We start from the raw sequence: 19,151 nt of genomic DNA on the forward strand, positions 1-19,151 counted from the left end.
CTACGGATTTCGATCTTTCAAAAGCAAAATCGTGTCCATTTTTAGTGTCATCCCTTGTTTGACATATTACCCTGACCTTTAATAACTGTTGCTGTAACATTTTGTCGAGATAAAATGTAATAATTTCCGAAGATTGGCTTCTAAAGCCTACAATATGCCTTCTTCGGCAAAAGGGCTGAGTGTAGGAGTGCAGGAAGGTGTGTGCAATTACATTGTTTTAACTTCTAATGATCGATTTTAAGCTGTGGCTTGTCATTTTTGATCGGAAATGACAGGAGTGGATGTGTTGGAGTTTGTTATTATTATTATTAGGGTGTAAGGCGTTGATATAGACAAAACTTAACATCACATGATCTGGTAACCTGGAACCAAAAGTAGTTCTCAGAATTTATCGATGTGTAAACAATTCCTGATCAGTATCACGTGACCGTTTACATCCAATCAAAGCGTATAAAACGCAGTCAATGCATACAAATTGGAATTATATTAAAATAAAAATCTCTCAAAGTGACTTACCTTGTCACTTTACCTTTATTACTGAAAATACAGTGTGTGTGTGTGTGTGTGTGTGACTTTGGTTTATAACATACCTTTAACAATGTTTGAGTCATATCGATACGATGTCTGCAGTCTCGCAGTTTATAGTGATGTCTAGCACTGGGGCATCATGCTGCAGATATGTAGCATGATGTCCCACCCAGTCACATTATCCTGACACCAGGCCGATCAGTCCTAACGCTAACCTCCTAATGCTGAGCGCCAAGCGAGGCAGTTGCTAGTGCCATTTTTAAAAGTCTTTGGTATGACTCGGCCAGGAGTCGAACGCACGACCTCCCACATCCGAGGCGGACGGGAAATACAGTGTTTGTTTATCAATGTAGTTGGTGTTAGACTCTATTCGGCACATGTTCTAATTAGTTACTTTTTATTTATGTGAATCAAGTCAGTTCACTCCTGTCTGCTAAATTACCTATCTTACACATTCTTATTATTCCTGGGATAAAAATTGTGTTACAGCACGTTTACTTGCAAACGGTTTCAAATTAGTAACAGTTTTGCTCTTGTACTGTACCATGGGGGTGGATATTGTACCTTGTATTAGAAAATGAGAATGCCCTTTGCTTCTGTATGTTTTGTTGTTTTTGTTAGGTTTGTTTTGGTTTATGGTGACTAGATTTGGTTTCTTTAGGTTCATGCTGGTTGGTTTTGGTTTGCTTAGCGTTTGTTTTAATTTAAGCACATTCACTGCGATTTCCGGCTTTGAACCGGATAATGACTGTTTATTCAGCATTTAATTATATAAATTTTTATTTCTATTGCAGGTGTCCGTATTTGCAACAAGGCACCATGCCACTGGAGGAGTGGTAGGTATAGGTTCAAGATAATTATTCCATATTTCATACAGTGAAATTTCTTTAAACATATGTATTTAGTGGTCAACAGGGACAATGTCGCAATGAAAATAATCTCAAAATCATAGAGAATTCTAAATTTATGCAATGTAGCCCTTGAAATTTGCTTGGTTAAATTCTTTACCAGAATGATGGGCCCAGGTCGTATTGTTTTCCTATTTAACCAAGAAAAATACCAGAAAGTGGGATACTAAATAGGGACTATAATATGTTGACCATTATCTACAATTTATACAGTTGTTCCCTCGTATGAGACCAGTCCATCTTTACTGTAAGTCTTGTCTTATAAAACGGACGGCTTCTCTTGAGAACACAATGATAAAGATGGATTTTGTGTGTGTCAGACCAGTGGTCTATTACCCAGAGGACAGCCTTCCTTGAGAACACAATGGTAAAGATGGATTTTGTGTGTGTCAGACCAGTGGTCTATTACCCAGAGGACAGCCTTCCTTGAGAACACAATGATAAAGATGGATTTTGTGTGTGTCAGACCAGTGGTCTATTACCCAGAGGACAGCCTTCCTTGAGAACACAATGGTAAAGATGGATTTTGTGTGTGTCAGACCAGTGGTCTATTACCCAGAGGACAGCCTTCCTTGACAACGGCTTCACAAGAGGAAGACAACTATTGGTATAAAAGATCGAAATAATTTAAATAAAAGGAATTTTAAAAACGTTATCCCTTAGGAACACCTTGCTTATATTGTGCTCTTGATTGCATTTATATTTTTACATGAATATGAATTATTCAAAAAAGACAAGGAATAGTTTGTGATGCGCGCTGAATCTTGAGTTTCAGTGGGTAAACGTAATTGGTTAAATAGGAAAACAATACGATCTGGGCCCATCATTCTGGCAAATTTCAAGGGCTACATTGCATACATTTAGAATTCTCTATGATTTTGAGATTATTTTCATTGCGACATTGTCCCTGATAAAAGTATTTCGTACCCTAAGTTATGCAAATGTGAGATTGTAATTATCAATGACTTATGCATTATTGCATTCTTAAGCACATAATTAAAAAAATTGCACATTTTTATACAAGCTCACTCAGTCGTGCAGCACATTTAAATTTTACAAAGCTAATAAAATGCACACAGCTCTCCCCCGTTATAACGCGCATCGCTATGACGCGATACCAGATATAACGCGGTAGCACTATGGACCCTAAACTGAAACTTTTATTTAAAACAAATAATTGTAACTCTCGAAATATGTCAGCTGAAACTTTTCCATTCAAAATTACTGTTCTTGGTTTGGATATTACCAGAATGTGTTTTTATGGTCACAGTTTAACTCTAATTAGTCACAGTTCCATTCAGGCAAGTTAATGTATTATATTCAAAACAGGCCATTGAACCCCCGAAATTACCTATGTCACTTCTAATTGTCATTGGACTACATCAACTATTGTATCTGGATGAAGTACACATGACTGTCTAATTTCTTTTAACACTGAAGCCACTCTAGCAGATCAGTGACGCTACCTCGGTAAACACAGCTCACTCATTATGCAGAAGACCAGCTTATTGTCGACCATTGTTTATTGATATAGGGAAATAGTCTTTTGAACTTGCCGCTGTTTTCTGTAATCTATCGCAGTACTGACCAGAATATATATATATATATATATATATATATATATATATATATATATATATATATATATATATATATATATATATATATATATATATATATATATATATATATATATATATATATATATATCTGTTCATTTGCATAGTGTAGCTACAGTACAAAGAAGGTCTATTCAAAAAGTTGTTTGCGCCTTTCCAGTGAAAATAGGTTCAAAAGTGAGTTTAGTCTTGCCAGTATTTACGAGTGAATTAAGACATTTAATCTCGCAATGGTAATGTCCGGGGAAAGAAAATCTTATTTTGTAAATAGGATTGTGATTTTAAGGGATTCACGGAGGATGACATTTTAACCAATTTGACGATGTTCGGCACTGCCATTAATACTGGCCGCCATGTATAGCCTATCGTGTGCTGAAAAATGGCGTTAAACCCCACAACAACAACAACAACAACAACAATGTTCAGCACTGCATCAACGTTTACGAGGATTGCCCCACTGTCGAATGTAAGACTGATGCTGACATTGTTCAGTTCTTCCAAGGGAGCCAAAACAGAAAATGTTACTCCCGATCAACAGGAAGTAGTATCTACTATTGATAGTGACTAGGAGGACACGCGGGAACACCAAATGTTGTTTCGGAAGACACATTTACATTGAAGAAAGGACTGATATGGCTAGAAGGTGTTTGATTTGGATATTATTGGATTTTAAATGGATTATATACATGTATGTATGTTTGTCATTTTTTCTGTTGTTCCCTCTCTTATCGTCAAATGTAATTGATGTTTTGAACATAAAACGAGATAATTTATTCATTAAAAGTTTACTTGACATTATTCAGTGAACTTGTTACAGACATATATTCATTTATTTAATTGAAAAATGGGTGGTAAATGGTAAATGTGTGATTATAATTTCCTAATTAAAACGGAATAAATTTGTTAAAGTCAGGCTGCATTGGCATGAAGTGCAGCCTAAATGTTTGGCTGTTGTTGGTGTTCACAACATTTTTAATCGCTTTAAACTTGTTGCAGCTGTAGATATAAATTATAATTGGCAAGAATAGTTAGTAAAATGATGTGTTTTTCTCATTGTTTTAATCATATATAGAACAATATGGGTTGAAAGAAAGCAGTCAAAGGCTTGGCACATTTATTTTTATCTATTAAATATTAATATCGGACATAATTAAATCAATACCATTCAGTGAAAAGAAAACATAATTTACATAAACGTAGAGTATTGCTGTATATTTGATTGGCGTTTTGTTTACACACCTCCCCTAACACACAAGTAAACTCAACATGTTTTAATCATTTTTGCTATACCACCGTTCTGTACATAATGCGGTCAGGAGTTATGGATCCCGACTACCGCGAGAATTGTACTTTCCTCAGATTCATGTAAATGTCTGCAACTGATATTTTAATATGTACTAACTTATAACCTAATCCGTGAAGAGACTGATCAAGGATAGAAGATGTGACAGGCTCTGTTTTTAATAAATGGAAATTTATGGATGACTCCTGATTCGTTATATCATGTATTTTTTTTAATATTTTATAAAACAGCTTATCACAAATCTGACAGATTCTTATTGTGCATGAAGTGAGATCAATGCACTTGCAATAGCAATATACCTCACTCGTTCTTTTTACCAGACACAAACACACACAAACACTCATACACGCACGCACGCACAGACACACACATAATTGTTCAAGTTCAGTAGATTTGGCCACCAACACAATATTACAGCATGTCACAAATAAAGTGATGTCTATAATAAAACTTGGAATCTGTCGTGTTGAACAAATTTAGAAGGTAACGGCTTTCTTTTCCTTAATTAATTAGTGTGCAGTTTGTGCTCAGATTTTACATATGTAATATATAAAATGTACTGTATTCAATTAGTGCACATCACACCGCAGCCACGATTTTCGCTTTAACAATTGTCACCAAGTTTAGGAAATTGGGTCTTGTAAAAATTGTCAAAACGTCATTGGGACTGTGTCTAGTAGCAATTGGAAACGAGTCGGATGGACTGTGTCTTGTAGCAATTGTTTAACAGCTGGGGATAGGGTTGTCTAGTATATTAACATGTCACTATATATATCGTATCCATATATCTCACACAATGAGCAAAAGTAATATGAAAAAGTTATATCCGTTTTTATTTTCTATTTCTTTTCAGCCAACCACAAAACTCTTTATTAATGGCCAGTTCGTCGAGTCCAAGTCAAAAGAATGGATAGATGTGCATGATCCTGTACGTTAATATTTTCACCCTTTGCTCCTTCATTATCCAACCCTTCACTATACTGCAGGCTGTCCTTATTTTAATGTCGGTACCATCATAATAGTTCAATTTTGTTTTATCATTGATGTTTTACATCAGTCACTTTAGTTTAGTTCGCTGCTTATAAAAACTATAATTTCTCTTTCATGTACTTTTCTCTTAATTTTAATTCATGGCTTCTGAAAACTCAATGCTATTTCATGTATTTAACATGATTGTAGTTTATGGCGTATGAAAACTATTGTTGCCGCTTTATTTAACTTTATTTTAGTACAATTCTTGTGAAAACTAATGATCGTATATTTTCATGTCAATACATAATATCTTATTTGTGGTTTAATGTTATTATGCCACAGCCTTGTAAGAAGATGCCTCTTTATAACGCTCCTTCACCAGTGTTTATGTTGTTGATGCCACGTACAGTTTTATGATGTCGTGTCTGTCTAAAGTTGAATTCATGTCATATATTATATCAAACACAAATACCGTGATTCTTAAAGTAATATGTATATAATTATATGTCTAATTACACTAGTGTTGGTGAATTGGTTTTACTGCCATTGGTGGTATTTAGCCAAACTTAGTGTACATTGAAACATGAAACATTGTCAAAGTCGTTTTGAAACTATCATCTAAGGTCCCTACTAGTTATTGAAATGACTGAAAAGGCCTGTAGACATTACTGAAATGCTTCCAATGGCCTGTAGCAGATATTGAAATGATAGCCAAGGCCTACCTGTAGCAGTTATTGGCAAGACTCCAAAGGCCTGTACCAGTTATTGAAATGATTACAAGGGCCTATAGCAGTTATTGAATTGACTCCAAAAATATGTAACAGTTACTGAAATGAATAATAGCTTTGCAAAAAGACATCCAAACAAACGTTTTATTTGTTCCTGAAATCGACAGATTGAAAAAGAGAATGAGTTTGTAATCTATCATAATACCAAGTACATATTAATAAAAATGTTATTTTTATTCAGGCTACAAATGAAGTAGTGACCAGGGTCCCAGAGGCCACTAGGGCTGAAATGGAAGCTGCTGTTGCAGCAGCCAAAGAGGCATTCAAGTCCTGGAAGAACACCACCATCCTTACCAGACAGCAGTGCATGTTTAAATTCCGAAATCTCATCAAGGAAAATCTGGTATATATCGCTAAGCGTACCTGCCATATTCACAGGCGGGGTGGGTGGGGTGAGACTCAAAAGAGTTTTAAGATCAGTAGTGTATGGGGGCTGTTTACGGACAATGGGAAAATACATTACAAAACCCACTGGGGCTGTTTACAGACAAGGTTTTTCAGATCACCCTGGGGCTGTTTACGGACAATGTGAATTTAACATGAGGAATATTGGGCCTGTTTACGGACAAGACAAAGTTGGGTTGAATAGGAATGGAACAGGTGAGATGACGTCACGGTACTGTAGATTAGAACAATGTGGCAAAGGTGTGACCTGAATACGCGCTACTTTAGGGAGAGAGAGAGAGAGACAAATATATATATATATATATATATATATATATATATATATATATATATATATATATATATATATATATATATATATATATATATATATATATATAGGCATATAGAAGATCTCAAATGGGTAATGATATAATATTGAATTTATGTAACGAGTTAAATAATGACCAGCTTTTGCGAGCCTTTTGAGATTCTATTGATCATATAGTTTTTATTTCAGAGGAAATTATTTAGATAGATAGAAGAACGAACAATTCCGTTCATTCTGATTTACGGTGTACCTTTCATTTCTTGTGCATAAAATATAGTCCCAGACAAAGTTGAACTAGTAAAATTGTACTTTTTTGCAAACTATAAATCAAAGAAAAAGCTTCCATCCGTAAAAACAGAATATTTTATAACGGCAAAATCGTTTTTCAAAATAGAGTGAGGGGCCCCGAGTGGCCGAGTTGTCTAAAGCGCTCACCGTTCCAGATCACTGCCATCTCACCTCTGTCTGCGTGGGTTCGAGTCCAAGGCTCGGCTAACGTGGGTACGTGGGATAGCCTGCCAGTAGCTTCTCGTGGGTAGGTGGTTCTTCCCTTGGTTTTCCTGGGTTCTTCCATCAACAATTATACTGGCCACCATGTATAGCCTATCTTGTGCGGAAAAATGGCGTTAAACCCTAGAACAACAAAAATCAAAATAGAATTATCAATGCAGTGTGATGCCACATTGTCAGATACGGTACACAGTAGGCACATAGTACATGTTTACCCTAGAATGTTCCTCTCAGGACAAAACATTACATTGTTGCAATTTTCATGTGAAATAGGATTACTAGATGCAGAAATTCCCACATTTATTGCAATGCATTTGTGACCTGATATTTGCAGTATATGACTGGAACAATAGACTGCATGGAAGACGCAAACAAATTTCTTTTTGAGTCGGATTTGCATTCCTTATACACTACCCAAAAATCAGCTGTGGTTGGATAAAGTTCTGTCAGTTAAGAGACCCATTTATGTCCAAATTCTTCTGTGAACAGATGTGAGTTTATTTACTTCTGTAAGTTAACATTTAAACCACGCTTGTATATTGTATATATAGTGGATTGTATATATGTTACAGATATACCGACTCTCCACCACCCCACCATCATATAAGCAATACCCTTAGTTTTACTTCATATTGTTGTTCTTATTTTGTAGTTTTACGCCATTTGTCTCATTATGATATTGTCATACATGACATAACAAACCCATGTGGTGTTTAACATATCCATATTCAGACAGCCGAAATAATTTTTCCTCAATTTCCTCTCGCGAGTCGAGTTCAAAAATGGCCGCTAAAAATGTTCATTCAAAACAAAACAATCCAGAAAGCGGGGTTATAAATGTTTTCCTACGATCCCAGCCAATCATTAAAGAGGATACTGCCGGCTACTTTCATGGGCTTATTAGGACCAATCAGAATCACATAAAGTGATATTTTAACATGTTGTAATATAAAAAAATACGCAACTGCACATACTATAGGAAAACTTTACATACTATGTGATAAAGACGTATATAACACATACATAGATTGATGATCATCAATCTATCATATCTTAACTATAAAATCGACTAAAAAACTTTTAGGCAAGAAAGCAAATCTTTTCGAGGCTTATGAGTGGCCCTGAAAAAGACCGTTGGTCTTTTGTAAACACCATTTTCGTTAACATAGAGGGCATCGCATAGGTCTTCTTCTCTTCCTCAAACTTCTTGTGACTTCTGGACCGTAGATGAAGAATCTCTTCAGACAGCCTTGTCTCTCCACATTAATTCTTCTTTTCCAAACGCTCGTATAGGTGATCCGGATGATTTTCCGTGATGATTTGACATGCATCGTTAAGTCCGTACAGAACAGCATCGACGATACGAGAGTAGATGATTCAACGTTAGTCCACATCTTTTGACGAGAATAGGTGAATGGGAATGAAATGAACCGCGGTTATTTATAGTGGAAGAGCGAATCAAAGCGGATTGAGTTTTTTCACCAATCCTAACACGCGTTACAAAGTTCAGTCACAGTGTGGAATCTGTCTTCCAATCCGAAGAGAGCAGCCTGTGACGTCACATTCCCTATATAGGTGCGCTAGCTTTTCAGCGCAGTGAATCAAACATGACGGAACTAAGAAGACGACGGTGCACCGGCCATGGAAACGAGAAGCGATGGCACAGCAGTGGCTACCAAAGTCAACACGGTTCTACTTTCAGAATAAACCGATTTTAATTGGGTTCTAGTGGATTTTCTCTCCTCTTCGCAAGAATCTGTTCCTGTACCAGCACCTTCGCCACCTTCTCCTTCCTTACCACACGTCGATGATTTTCAACAGAGGAAGAAAGAGGAATTGGAGAAAGTTTGAAAGCAGCAGAAAGAAGCAAAACAATCTTTTCTCCTTCAACAACAACAGCAGCAGCGAGAAGAAGAGGCAAGAAGAAGGAAACAAGAAGAAGAAGCAGAGAAGTAACAACGATTAGGAGAGAAGGAGGACAGTGAAAGTCAAACGGTGACGGTATTCTTAAACAATTTAGCATAGTTAAAGAGTCTGAAACAAATGTATCAGACTTCTTTAATACACCCCAAGAGAAAAAAACCTTCACGAGGCAAACCAACCAACCCTGTTACTACGTCTGAGATACCCACTCTAGTGGTTTTCACCAAATCATCAACATCAGCAAGTCCAGAAGTAGGCCTTGGCCGTGGCAAATGCTTAAGACAGTTAAAGCTGATTACGTCCCGTTCCTGCATTTGTTTGTTTTTAAAAACAAAAACAAAACAAAACACCCAATGGTCCTTTACAGGGCCATCCACTTCTCTTGAATGGAAATATTATTCATTTTGCCATCATCAATTAAAACTCAAAATCCCTTTTTTCCCTCCATGATGTGCGTGTGTGAGTGCGTGAGTGTAGGTCCTTATTCTAAAAGAGCAAAGCCAGGAGACACTTACATTTTCTGACTGGTATATTCTGGTGCAAGGTTTACAGTCCAATTCACAACACAACACTTTAAAATGTTCATAGACGTCTTCTGTGTCTTTGTTCACTATCTCTGTTTTTTAAAATAAAGTTATTCACTCTCACAGTCTTTTCCTCCTCTTCTTCCTTACTTTCCCGTCGTTTTCTTCTCTTTTTTATCTTTCTGAACGTGTCTGGGTTCTTTGTTTTGGGAATGTACCTCTTCTTCCTTTTCGGAACCCCTCTCTTCCTCTTGCTCCTGTTGTTTCTAAGGGCAGTCTGAAGACCAATGTCCTTTCTCTTGACAATGATAACAGGTATTTTGCCATTTGTCTCTCCTAACACCTGTCTTGCTTTTTTGACGGTCTAGGCATTCTGTAGCACAAGTCCTTTTCTTCTTCCAGGTATAGTAAGTATCTTGACGTTTATCTCAAAAGGAGGGGAAATAGTACGTCGGCTTGTCTTAAGAAAATTTTCGTATGACACCTCGCAAAGATCCGATCAGAAGTGCGATCTGTCTGTGTTGGCTCTTCCATCGTTCTGGTAGGTTTGAGAGTGAAACGAATACTGAAAGGGAAGACACTAACCCTTTACATAGGGAAGACACTAGTTTGGCATTGATATAGGTACTCACGGCGTTTCAGATATAGTGATTTGACCTTTTGCAGTAAATATGAAACGATCGCATCGTTTTATGGAGAAAGGAGAAGAAAGTAAGAGGCAGAAAGGTGATTTATCGCCATGCACAGTAGCTGAAGGCTGGGTTCAAAATTCATGCCAGCGATTTTGAAGATGACATGAGTAAGCCAGCATCCAGATCCATATAGTCAAAACCCAACCAAACTTCACCACCACCAGTAAATTCTGAAAAGTACTGCCACATTCGATAGACGGATAAGATGAAGCTCAAAGATTTCAAGTCCGACGTACCGCTGGAGAAAGCAGAAGAGTTCATCACCGAGGTGTAGGTTTCTTTGTTACCCACCCTGAAACAGAAATGTCAAGCCAAAGAAGACAATCGCTCGAGACTTTCCATTCATCACGATTGTTTGAAGTACCCCATTTGGATCGCATTTAGCAGCCCAATAGAATTGACACCTTCCAAAGTCATCGACAATATTTAACAAGTGAAACAATCCAACGACAAATTTCACATCGCCGATGGAAAAGCGACACTCTTCATGATCCAGGTGTCTCTTCCCCAAGGGACATCACGCAAAAGGGTGGTTTTGGTGGACGAACTTCACAGCACCAAAAAAAGCCTCGTCCGAATTAACAAACCTCAGGAGAAGATGTGTTTATCCCGTGCCATCGTGGTGGGACGAAACTATATCGAGAAGAACGACGATGTAGAATGGAAAAGACCTTGGGAAACTATTCAAAACCCGAACCGAGGTAAACAGCGAAATAATAATAATAATAATAATAATAATAATAATAATAATAATAATAATTTGGACTTTGTATATCGCCTAATCTTTAGAAGCTCGAAGCGCTTTACAACATTAGACAACACCTATAAGATAAAAAATATAACATATAATGATATCATTACAAAAACAAACACCACGAAATTAGAAAACATAGAAAAACATGCTGAGAATATTTAAGGTAGGAAACATTATTAGGTCTTTAAGTTTGTTCTTGCAGTCAAAATAAGTGTTTTGAGAACACTCTTGAAGGGGACCACTGTGTCTTTGTGTCTAAGTTCAGTGGGCAATTCATTCCACGTTGCTGGGCCCTGGTATGTGAAAGAACGCTGTCCATATGACTTCGATTTTTTTAGTGGAAATTATCAGCATACGATTGTCAGAAGAGGAGCGTAAGTATCTTGCTGGTGTGTACACATGGGTGAAGTTGGATTGGTATGTTGGACTAGAGTCTAACAGTGAAACGTAGCACAGAGAACAAATGTTGTGTTTGATTCTGGATCGAATGGATAGCCAGTGTAGGGTACAGAACAGTGGGGAGGTGTGCTCTGATCGTGGTAATCTAAGTAAGACCCGAGCAGCTGTGTTTTGGACTTTTAGAAGTTTCGGGAACAGATATTGAGATGAACCAGACATAACTGAGTTACAATAGTCCAGTCTTGAAAGTACTAATGAACACACAAGTGTTATAGTGCCATCAACTGAAAGATATTTGCGAATTGAGCTGATGCGTCTCAACTCAAGATCTGCAGCCTTACATATGTTCGTGACATGTTGGTGCAATTTGAGAGTACTGTCCAGAGTAACACCTAGGTTTCGTACTGTTTGTGTGAATTTAATGTTGGTGTTGCTGATATTTCTTGTCTGTGGTAAAGGATGTGAATAAGAAAGTCTTTGTGTTGTGATCAGAATGGCCTCAGTTTTATAATCAGTCATCTGCAGCTTGGTATATGTCATCCATGATTTCAAATCAGAAATACACCTCTCAACACCTTGGATGGTAGCATCAACTTCAGTTTGGTGGCTAGATTTGTATATTTGGGTGTCATCAGCGTACAATTGGTGAGACACTGGATCATGATTTATGACACTTGAGAGCGACTGAGCGTACAGAATGAAGAGAACAGGTCCAAGAACAGACCCCTGTGGAACACCACAACATAGATCAACTGGGCTGGAGTGTATTCCATTTGCAGATACAATTTGTGTCCTGCTAACCAAGTAGGACTTGAACCACAGTAAGGCTGTATCTTGAGTGCCAAAAACATGCTGGAGACAGTAAAGTAATATATCATGGTCTATTGTATCAAATGCTGAAGACAAATCAAGGAGGGTGAGGACTGTAATATTTCCGCCATGAAGCAGAACTCCTGTTAAAGCAAGCGGGGCTATCCAAAGACACCCCTTTGGCATTCCTAAAATGCAAAAATTGCAAGACATTTTGGATCCATGCGGACGTGCTTCGTTTAGAAGCAATGATCTCAAAGACGGAAAATACATTCACGTCTATCATCACGATGAACATTTTGATGACATCACCAGTATCGCTCCATTCCTGGGAAACATTTATTATTATGAGAAATGTGAATATGGCTATAACAATCGAGAGCAACACAAGCATAGTGGATCGAAATGCTCAGGATGTTTGCCCTCTAAACCTTGTCTTTACGAAGTACAAAAACGAGTGCATTGCCCCGCTTGTCAGCGCACTGTTTTCAGCCCTGCCTCTTACCAACAAGATCAACAGAGAAGTGTTCGTCAACTCCTGAATTTGGAATGCCAAAGCACAAGTATGTTCAGGAGAAACGATGTCATATTTGTTTTGAAATCGTGGATTTGGAACACGAATGCAACATTGAAAAATGCCATTGCAAACAAGTGGATGAAGATGACCAGATGAGAAATTTAATTTTTTTATGTCCAATAAAAGCAACAGACTGGCATTCGTATTTCTAATTTTTGTGTGGCTCATCGAGCGTGAGAGAACTGCACCCAAGAGCCTATCTTTTATCTTTGCCCTCACTGCAGCAAACTTCCTGGAGGACGTGAAAAAATCTTTCGGGGATCGAACACGCTAGCCAATTTTTCCCAATGAATCTTAAATCCCATCGACGAGACGTGTAGCCAAGAGGACATCAAATGTTACGGAGATTGTCATCGCCATGCCACGGTAATAGCTCACAATATATCGGGATACGATAGCCAATGTCTTTTGAGATACTATACCGAACAAAGTACCGAACGTCCTAAAGTAACTCTGAACGGAGGCAAAATCATATCCATGCAAGTGGGACAAGTAAAGTTAAAAGATTCGATTAGTTACTTGACCATGCCTTTGAGCCGAATGCCTAAAACCTTTGGAATGACAGAAATGGCCAAATGCTATTTTACACACTTTTTCAATACCGAAGCCAATCAACACGCCGTTCTACCCCATTTGCCCGAGGCTCACTACTACGACCCCAACAACATGCGCACCGAACAACGAGAATCGTTCTACGCTTGGTATCAGAACCACGCTTCGTACCCTTTCGACTTTTAAGAAGAAATCGTTAAAGTATTGTCGTTTGGACGTGGACATTTTAAGGCGTTACTGTGGAAAATGTCGAGAACTGTTCATGTTACACGGAGGGATCGACCCTTTGAAACACAACTGCACCATTGCCGAAGCGTACTCCTTAGTGTACCGCCAACGATTCATGCTCTATCACACCCTGGCTGTCATATGCCCTCAAACGAGGAACATTGTCAAACGTCAATACTCGTCCAAATCCCTACGCTGGCTACATTACTTGTGCGACAAGGAAGACATTTGGATCGAACATGTACGCAACTGTGGAGTCAAAAAAACCATCTGAATGTATTTCGTGGATAATTTTTCCCGGATGTCCCACCTGCCACTTTCCCCAAGGGCACCCGGAATTGCTGATAGAACACACCGACCTGGAAAACATTCGAAACTACAATGGATTGATTCAATGCGAAGTCTTGCCTCCCACGGACTTGTACCATCCCGTTTTACCTCACCATTACCAAGGAAAATTGATATTTTCCCTGAGCTTTACTTGTGCTGAAACGTGCAACCAAGACCAACTTTGTCAGCACACCCAGGAAGATCGCGCCTTTACGGGAACGTGAGTTAGCATGGAATTGTTCAAAACTCTGGACTTGGGATACCAGCTGTTAGAAGTGAACGAAATTTACCAATTTCCCAGGATAGGAATATACCGCAAGGATTACGAGACTCGGAAAGGCAAAATTCAAAGAGATATACAGGGAGCAGGAATGTATCACATACGACCACATTATGGCTACTTCTACTGTCTCTGCTCCTTTTTCCTTCACTTTAAAAGTCATCGACAAGCACTTATATCGTGCTAGTTGGGAAGCTCTGTATCTTCTCCATCCCTTTAACATCTTAATTTCCGCACCCAGAGGTTCAGGCAAAACCGAATTTTTCAAACGTTTGATCGAACATAAATATCATTTGATCGATCATCCACCTCAACTGATCGTGTGGTGTTACCAAGAGGGGCAATCGGCGTAAAATCTCTTGCGAGAAAGTCAAGGCGATATCATCGTGTTTGTGGAAGGCATTCCCGGCGAAGACGACAAGAACGTATCTGACCCCAGTCAGTCCTATCTGGTCGTCTTCGACATCTTAGAAGAAGACGAAAAAGAAATAAAACTGTGTTTTACGCGCAAAGAGCATCATCGTAACGCCAGTGTCATTTACATCACTCAAAATTTGTTTCAAGAAAGTAAAGCACATCGAACCATCAGTCTCAATGCTTATTACGATGTCATGTTTAAAAGCCTTAGTGATACATCGCAAGTGCAAACTTTAGCCAAACAGTTAGGAATGCCTTGGCTACTCATGCGTACTACGATGCCACTCAAACCTTATTTATTTGTGGATTTGAAACCCACCCACCCCGATTATTTGCGATTTCATACCCATCTGTTTCACCACTGGTACCAGAAAGGAGGGCCTGTCGTGTACAGGTCCCCATCGTCGACTTAACAACAATAACAAAATATCTATATAAAAAAAGTTTGGTCACTTCTGGTTTGTCTCACACAGCGTCAACATGCCGTCAATTCAGTCTTATCTTCCTGTAGAATTGTTTTGAGCCTTGTACGGCATCAGTCGCAAAAAAATCCACAAATACGTGCTCGTGCCATAGAAGTCTGTCTCAAAGAAGTCTTACGATGGTTTACAGTGACAACACGTTAATTACTGCAAGGCATCATTCACATTCCACATCAAACCAAATGCTTCTTTAGAGAAACAAGATATCTTTGACGTAACTGGCTGATCCTCGCATCGAAACTCGGAGGTAGCGGTTCTCTTGTAAGTGTCGTAATCCACACCCTCTTAAATTGGATCCCAATGAACCCAAAGTTCTCCCGAAGACAAAAGCCACTTCCAAAAATGCTAAACGGACCAGAAAAGAAATAGAGCAGTGGTGACAAGACCAGGTCACAGCTACAGAAAAAGAAAAGCCAACAGAAAAAGAAAAGCCCCAAAAGACCACAGAGAACAGCTTCTTCCCGCAAGAGGACATGATCTCCAGTAGCCTCAGGTTCTTCTACTTCTCCGTTGTTAGTGATGCCAGCCAAGTCCAATTTCACACCCTTTTCTTCCTCATTTGATGAAACAATGGAACCCTGCGTCTCCAAGAAATTCTCCTCTAGCGGTGACATACTCCTTCTCTTTAGATGCAGTAGCAGCTGATTACAAATTACCTGTCCCCGAATTCAAAGTCCAAGAGAGCTCGGACATGTTATAGAGTTTACTGGATTTGTCCAATCAAGAACTGTCCGATGCAAACCCCTCCACGACGTGTGATGCCTGTCATCAAGTTGACACGACGTTGAAACAATCAATGGCGACGCATTCTACTATAAAAAAGACTTGCGGTAAAGGATTGGGATCAGTGTTTTGTGCACCTGAACGCCCAAAGATGTCCCCATAAACAATCGCACACTGTTACTACCATCGCCGTTCGTCTCTCTAAAAAGAAAAAAGGAAAAAAGAACAGTATTGTCATTCGAAAAAACCTTTTAGCCAAGCACCGACATCTACCCCTGAAAAGACGCAAGAAAAATAGGAGTGATCAAAACGGAGGACTTTTTTCAAACGTTTTCAGACAAATAAGATAAAAGGACGCATGTCAAACGATGAACTTCAGTGTATCTTTTTGTTCCTGAAACAAAAAGATGTCCCTTCAAAGGAGTGCACACCACTCTCTGGCTAAAAAAGGATAGAAAAGGAAAGGACTGGTTCCTCGTTTAGACAAACATTGGGACATATTGTCCGTCCTGCCCAAAGCTCCTTCACCATGCGAAAACAACTCATTCAAACAGCCTCCAAATATGGCATCAATACAGTGAGCTAATGTTGTCGGAATGTCTTGAAAGAAAAGATACCTTTGTCTAAACACCAGAAAAAATGCTTAGCCAAACATCGACATGTTCTTCGCCAAATGTTCCAAAAGAGAAAGATGATGATGGTGCAACGCAGATGATTTTTCTTAGGAACCTAATGCAAATTCCACTACAACTATTACCCTAACTATCCCCAGTGACCAAAACAGAAAGAAGAGAAGAAGAAGAGTTTAAAACTCCACTAGAGAAGGTACGCAAGTTAGCAACACCGCTAGAGAAATTACGCAAGTTAACAAACCACTTACATCCTTTCAAAGTGAATTCCAGCACGGTCACTGACAAGGAAGGTGGAAACACCTATCACGTTCACCGCGAATTTGCACATCCTCACTATCTGCCCGTCCGTAAGTCGCATTTCGACACTGTCAACATTGCTAGAAAAGGAGACCTTTGACAAAAATATTCCGTTCTCCAAAGGAATTGTCACGGTGAAACTCCATTTTCGAAAACGATTCTCTAACGAGTTTTAAGCCATGTATCCAGTGTACCGAGGATTCGCTTGACCGAGAGGACATGGTTTAGATCATATGTTAAAATCGACCTTTCGTTCGGTGGCCCCCGTTTTCAAACGGTGGTGACAGGAGGTATGCACGCCTTGAACGATACCGCAGTGACGCACGGCAAAGAATTTCTCATAAATGTCATTATCGACAAACAAAACTCATAAGAAGCTTTCTTGAGAGCAGGCAAAGACGTCTTGCTTCAAATGCATAAAGAGATTAGATTTTGGGCCGGTGAAAAACTCCTCCCTGGACGCTACCGAGTCAGGTGTTCCTGCTTCCCTGAATCCTCAGCAATGACTAGGCTGAACAGAGATGGCGTAGAAGAGGATTTCACACCCCGAGAGCTAGAATGGCTCAGAAAAGAAGAATTGTCCTAGACTTAGACGAGTTTGATTATTAAAAAGGAATCACAGAGAAAGAAAGAAAGAAATTGATACACCGAGAGCGTTGCGCATGTTCCAAGTCGGAAATGGATCTGATTGCCATGCCATCCACAATGATGGCGATGCAAGAATCATAAATTGGTCGAATTACATCCCATCTCCTCTTTCACGGCCTCAGCTCCCGTTTGAAATCGAAAGACATCCGGAAGATTACACCGATCTGAGCACCAGTTACTTGTGCATGAAAGTCAAAGTGAACAAAACGGATGGAAGCGATCTAGATACAGATGAGGCAGTACCTCCCGTCAATAATTTCATGCATTCCTTGTTCGGCGAGGTGGATTTGTACTGGAATAAAAAACTGGTCATCAGGAGCGTGAATTCTTACCCTTATCGAGTGTACCTGGAAAATCTCTTGACGTACTGAAAAGAAGCCAAAAACACCAATCCGGATGGTTGCGTGGCATGGAAACCTGACACAGCTTGCAAGTTCGATGAGGCGGCAGATACAGATTGCAGCAATAAATGAGTCTACGCACGTCATAAGAAAATTACTGGAAGCCAAAGTTTAGAACTGATGGACCGCTTGCATTTGGACAGGTGGTTACAAGATAAGTATTTTCTGAACGGCGTGGATGTTCGCCTAAGACTCAATACCAGCAGTACCGCTTTCTATTTGATGGCTGGTGCTGCAGATTACAAAACCGTCATCGAGGTAGCCAGACTCTACGTTCGACGCGTGGAAGCGTTACCTATAGTGAGAAACGACATCAGTCACACTTGGAGCAGATAGTGTAAGGATGGTTGGGTGTAAAACTCATGTTTAAGCGGGTATAAGCTGGCATGATTTGTTTGTCTTGTTGACATTGTTTATGAATAGTCGTCTCTTTACGTTTTGTTTCTTTTAAAATCCTCCACTTTAGAGAGAGTACTCTACTTTGCATGTGATCATGCCTTCATGTGCATGTTCTTCAGACCATCAACACACTCTTTGGCTAATTCATATGATTGTTAAAAACAACGCTTGATTTAGACATATGGAATGTTTATAGCATATTTCTTATCAGCTGATTCAAATAGGTTTATAATTATTTGTCAGTTGTGTACACTATTTGAGTTGGACATTCAAATATGTTAGGTATTTTTCTATCTATATGCAGAAGATCTTGTTAACTTTTTGGGCCAGTGTTTAACTTGCTACAAGTTTTTAAATATTTTACCCTCTTTGCATTTGTTTGGCTGAAGTGGGGCCATATATGTTTCGCAAGCTCAGATCATATGTATCCACTGTTTTTTTTTTCATTTAAATTCATAAAAATTATTTAAATTTTCCATTTTATACTGTTACCAAAGTTTGCAAAGAGATTACATTAATAGTTCCAGGGGTGGGCGCTTTTTGAATAGACCATCAAGATACTCCATAGAGAAAGTTAACTAGAACAAGGTTATGACGCAATCCATAATTGGCGGCCTTTGTCAGGTTGTTCACAAGCTGAAGAAACTTAGCAGCATAGGGTGAATATGACACAAAATTATGCATCTGTGAGACCATGATTGATTGCATATTTTCCCTTATGAAGAAGAGATGTATATATC

At 38.8% G+C, this 19,151-nt stretch overlaps 1 protein-coding gene across 1 annotated transcript in view; it reads left to right on the top strand.

Annotated features, from left to right (window-relative positions):
- LOC149808596 (methylmalonate-semialdehyde/malonate-semialdehyde dehydrogenase [acylating], mitochondrial-like) overlaps window positions 1–19,151 on the top strand; it is a 141,454-nt gene that overhangs the window by 35,593 nt on the left and 86,710 nt on the right. The window contains exons 2-4 of the mRNA XM_089979733.1: window positions 1,323–1,364; window positions 5,212–5,286; window positions 6,300–6,461. Coding sequence (XP_089835859.1) covers window positions 1,323–1,364; window positions 5,212–5,286; window positions 6,300–6,461 — 279 coding nt within the window. The remainder of the gene's footprint in view (window positions 1–1,322; window positions 1,365–5,211; window positions 5,287–6,299; window positions 6,462–19,151) is intronic.

This window comes from Sinohyriopsis cumingii, chromosome 1 (assembly GCF_028554795.1).
Source record: "Sinohyriopsis cumingii isolate HCF-2022 chromosome 1, ASM2855479v2, whole genome shotgun sequence".
In the NCBI taxonomy this organism is placed as follows: Eukaryota; Metazoa; Mollusca; class Bivalvia; order Unionida; family Unionidae; genus Sinohyriopsis; species Sinohyriopsis cumingii.